This window comes from Limulus polyphemus, unplaced genomic scaffold (genome assembly GCF_000517525.1).
Source record: "Limulus polyphemus unplaced genomic scaffold, Limulus_polyphemus-2.1.2 Scaffold13880, whole genome shotgun sequence".
In the NCBI taxonomy this organism is placed as follows: Eukaryota; Metazoa; Arthropoda; class Merostomata; order Xiphosura; family Limulidae; genus Limulus; species Limulus polyphemus.
The window spans coordinates 1-4841 of NW_013679490.1; the positions used below are offsets into that span (position 1 = coordinate 1).

Sequence of the window (4841 nt, forward strand, 5' to 3'; positions counted from 1 at the left end):
AAATTACCTTATATTTCTAATACTAGTCTATTAACAATCACAAAATAACAAACACAAATTACCTTATATTTCTAATACTAGTCTATTAACAATCACAAAATAACAAACACAAATTACCTTATATTTCTAACACTACTCTATTAACAATCACAAAATAACAAACACAAATTACCTTATATTTCTAACACTACTCTATTAACAATCACAAAATAACAAATTAGAAATATAAGGTAATTTGTGTATTAATCTATTAAAAATCACAAAATAACAAACACAAATTACCTTATATGCTGAAAGAAGATCCAAAAATAAATTTAAATTTTCAACAATTTCTTCCTCTTCTCGTTGTGACTATCAAATTAAAAAAAAATACAACAAAAGCAACTGAAAACATAAAACCAGACAAAATAAAACAAAACTAAAAATTAAAAATACTTCAGATACTATATTCAAACCAAGACACACAGACAGACATCACACTATTCTTAAAATACTACAAATGTTATCCACTTTAAAGAAATGTCTTGTTAATCTAAGTCCCAAAAATGTCTGACTTTCAATCATCTGGCTTATAATTCAAGTCTGTTTGGAAGCTCAACAATTTCTAATAACTCGATGCAAGAAAATCTTTATCATCCGAGTAATAAAGAAAAGTCAACTACTTCTTTATTTAAATTATTATAATAACAATCAGTACAAAGTAAAACATGCTGTTTGGTGTCCAGGGAAATTTTTAAATACTTCTCAAGACAAAGTAAAACATGCTGTTTGGTGTCCAGGGAAATTTTTAAATACTTCTCAAGACTAAGTAAAACATGCTGTTTGGTGTCTGGGGAAATTTTTAAATACTTCTCAAGACAAAGTAAAACATGCTGTTTGGTGTCCAGGGAAATTTTCCAATACTTCTCAAGACAAAAAAAACAATTATACAAGTCAAATATATGATGAGTTAAAAACAAATTTTAAATTAAATTATGTCTTGGGTTGAGCATAGTTATCAATTAGATACTTAGCATTTGGTTTGCTTATACTTTTATACTGTCCTATGTCAAGTCCATTTGCATCTTCTTGTAACATATTTTAAAGTTAGTACTATATGTAAAATCTCTTCAAATTTGTTCCTTAAGACAAAAGGCTGTTTAAGAGTATTTCAAACAAAATCCATCTACAAGTTAAATACCTGGTTCATATGAGCAACAGAAACCGAAGTGAACATTGGAAGTAGAGATTTCAATCCTTTCCTCAGGAAGTCCCACGTCTCGTTCCCTCCCGATCCCCAATCTGAGTCAGCACTTGCACTATTGGCCAAAGAACTGGAAAGAACAGGTTTGAAATCGAATATTTGATAATATGGGTTAAAACATTATAAAGAACTTTTGTGTTATGTTAGAAAAAGTTCTCTGAATGACAAAAGGATGGTGATGGTCATGGATACAACTCTCTCACTAATACAAAAGTTAATTAAAAATAAATTATATTCTCAACATTACCTTAGTTCTTTTCCAAACAAGAGAACATCAGATCCTTCTTCTTTACCTCTTTCTTTACTTCTTTCCATTGCATCTCGAAGTCGGCTGACAATGCTATTAATCTGTTTCATCTGTTCTTTTGCCACAGTGAACTGGACTTCTGTGTTTATTGGAACTAATTCCTTGAAGAAGACAAATACAGTTTGTATATAACAATTTTATGGAAGTGTTTTCAAGCAAAAATATACTTAGATGCTCTAAGTTAATTAATTATTTTATAGATGGTAGGATTCTTCTCATAAAAATAGAATATTTAAAATCAGATCAAAGTGTAAAGTGTAATTATCCTACCAGATCTTCAGCGATTTTCAACCTCACTGGGCGTTTTTGGAGAGTTCACTGGTTACATACTCACCTGGGCATTCTTGTCAAGTTCAGTGGGCGTGTACTCACCTGGGCATTCTTGCCGAGTTCACTGGTCATGTACTCACCTGGGCATTCTTGTCGAGTTCAGTGGTCATGTACTCACCTGGACATTCTTGCCGAGTTCACTGGTCATGTACTAACCTGGACATTCTTGCCGAGTTCGGTGGCCGTGTACTCTCCCAGGCATTCTTGCCGAGTTCACTGGTCGTGTACTCACCTAGGCATTCTTGCCAAGTTCACTGGTCATGTACTCACCTGGACATTCTTGGCGAGTTCACTGGTCATGTACTCACCTGGACATTCTTGCCGAGTTCACTGGTCATGTACTCACCTGGACATTCTTGCCGAGTTCACTGGTCATGTACTCACCTGGACATTCTTGCCGAGTTCACTGGTCATGTACTCACCTGGACATTCTTGTCGAGTTCACTGGTCATGTACTCACCTGGACATTCTTGGCTAGTTCACTGGTCATGTACTCACCTGGACATTCTTGTCGAGTTCACTGGTCATGTACTCACCTGGACATTCTTGTCGAGTTACTGGTCATGTACTCACCTGGACATTCTTGTCGAGTTTACTGGTCATGTACACACCTGGGCATTCTTGGCGAGTTCACTGGTCATGTACACACCTGGGCATTCTTGGCGAGTTCACTGGTCATGTACTCACCTGGGCATTCTTGGAGAGTTCACTGGTCATGTACACACCTGGACATTCTTGGCTAGTTCACTGGTCAAGTACTCACCTGGACATTCTTGTCGAGTTCTACTGGTCATAGTACTCACCTGGACATTCTTGGCTAGTTCACTTGACATGTACACACCTGGGCATTCTTGGCGAGTTCACTTGTCATGTACTCACCTGGGCATTCTTGGAGAGTTCACTGGTCATGTACTCATCTGCCAAGGAACGAAACTGTTCTTTGATCTTGTACTGTACATCCTGAGGGAAAAAAGTATCAAATATAACTTAATGTTGAGTTCAACAAATACAATCAAATATAAGCTTTTACATTCAGAATTATATTACATTATATCAGAAGTTTTTAGGTTAAAAAACACGTGAATATTACAACATAAAACTGTCCTCAATGAAACTTAACGAGTTTATGATTATTCTTAACATTTAATTTTGATCAGAATAACTTACTGAAAAAAAAATCAAAACTTAACGTGAATCATCCACTTTAGTTTAAGTCTGCTGAGTAGGACTCTACCACACAACGTACCGAGTAGGACTCTACCACACAACAGTACCGAGTAGGACTCTACCACACAACAGTACCGAGTAGGACTCTACCACACAACAGTACCGAGTAGGACTCTACCACACAACAGTACCGAGTAGGACTCTACCACACAACAGTACCGAGTAGGACTCTACCACACAACAGTACCGAGTAGGACTCTACCACACAACAGTACTGAGTAGGACTCTACCACACAACAGTACCGAGTAGGACTCTACCACACAACAGTACCGAGTAAGACTCTACCACACAACAGTACTGAGTAAGACTTTACCACACAAGAATACTGAATAAGACTTTACCACACAACAGTACTGAGTAAGACTTTACCACACAACAGTACTGAGTAAGACTATGACATAAGAGTTCAGTTGATAATAAGTAGAAAATTGCAAAGGTGATAAAATAAATCAGACTTTTAGAGAAAAAAAAAATCACCTTTAAAAACTATAGTAATAATTTATTAACTTGGTGACATTTCTAGCAAATGCTAGTTTTCAAGCCAGAAACAAGCTTGTCCGTTAATGACAATTACAATTACAAAAACTCGACTACTAGATAGAACTATGAGAATTAAACAATATACAAAACAGAACTACGAGATAGAACTACGAGAATTAAACAGTATACAAAACAGAACTATGAGACAGAACTACGAGAATTAAACGATATACAAAACACAACTATGAGAATTAAACGATATACAAAACACAACTATGAGATAGAACTACGAGAATTAAACGATATACAAAACACAACTATGAGAATTAAACGATATACAAAACACAACTATGAGAATTAAACGATATACAAAACAGAACTATGAGATAGAACTATGAGAATTAAACAATATACAAAACAGAACTACGAGATAGAACTATGAGAATTAAACAATATACAAAACAGAACTACGAGATAGATTAAAAAACAGTATTAAAAATTATTAGAAATATAGAACAACTTTACACAGCAAAGAAAGAGATAACTTAAACATTTTAACATAATAAAAGAAGGGTATTCAAATTATAAAAATCTGAACTGTTCATTAATACCCAAAGGACTTAAACAACCCAATTTACAAATTATTTCTTTTTGATAGTGGTTCTTTTATTGATGTTAGAGGGGGCATAATGTAAGGCAAGTACTTTAAAGTGCTCAAGAGAAAGATCAGCTGTGCTGAAGTGCCAAGTTACAGGTTTATCTTGATATTTAATCGAGATACTACGTAAGTGTTCTCGTGTACGTTCAGCAAGCAATCGGCTGATTTCTCCTGTGTAGATTTGGTCACAATTGTAACAAATAATACAGTAAACTAAACATTTAGATGTACAGGTGAAATGGCTATTCACAGCATATGTTGATTTAGGTCCCCTCATAGATGTTATTTGATTAATGTAAGTCCAATGTTACATCTGCTTCCCTGACAACTGTACGAACCAATTTGAGTAGCAGATGACCTAATACATGTTCTTTGATTAATGTAAGGCCAATGTTACATCTGCTTCCTCTGACAACTGTACGAACCAATGTTACATCTGCTTCCCTGACAACTGTACGAACCAATTTGAGTAGCAGATGACCTAATAGATGTTCTTTGATTAATGTAAGTCCAATGTTACATCTGCTTCCCTGACAACTGTACGAACCAATTTGAGTAGCAGATGACCTAATACATGTTCTTTGATTAATGTAAG

The 4841-nt window shown here is 35.0% G+C and overlaps 1 protein-coding gene across 1 annotated transcript in view; it reads right to left on the minus strand.

The window, feature by feature from the left end:
* Nucleotides 1-273: 273 nt before the first annotated feature.
* Nucleotides 274-4841, minus strand: part of LOC106477279 (sorting nexin-8-like) — a gene marked incomplete at its 3' end in the record, with an annotated part of 6115 nt that continues 1547 nt past the window's right edge. Inside the window, exons 3-6 of the mRNA XM_013937868.2 lie at nt 2760-2840; nt 1491-1651; nt 1181-1313; nt 274-351 (exon numbers count right to left, since the gene is read on the minus strand). Of these exons, the coding sequence (XP_013793322.2) occupies nt 274-351; nt 1181-1313; nt 1491-1651; nt 2760-2840 (453 nt within the window). The remainder of the gene's footprint in view (nt 352-1180; nt 1314-1490; nt 1652-2759; nt 2841-4841) is intronic.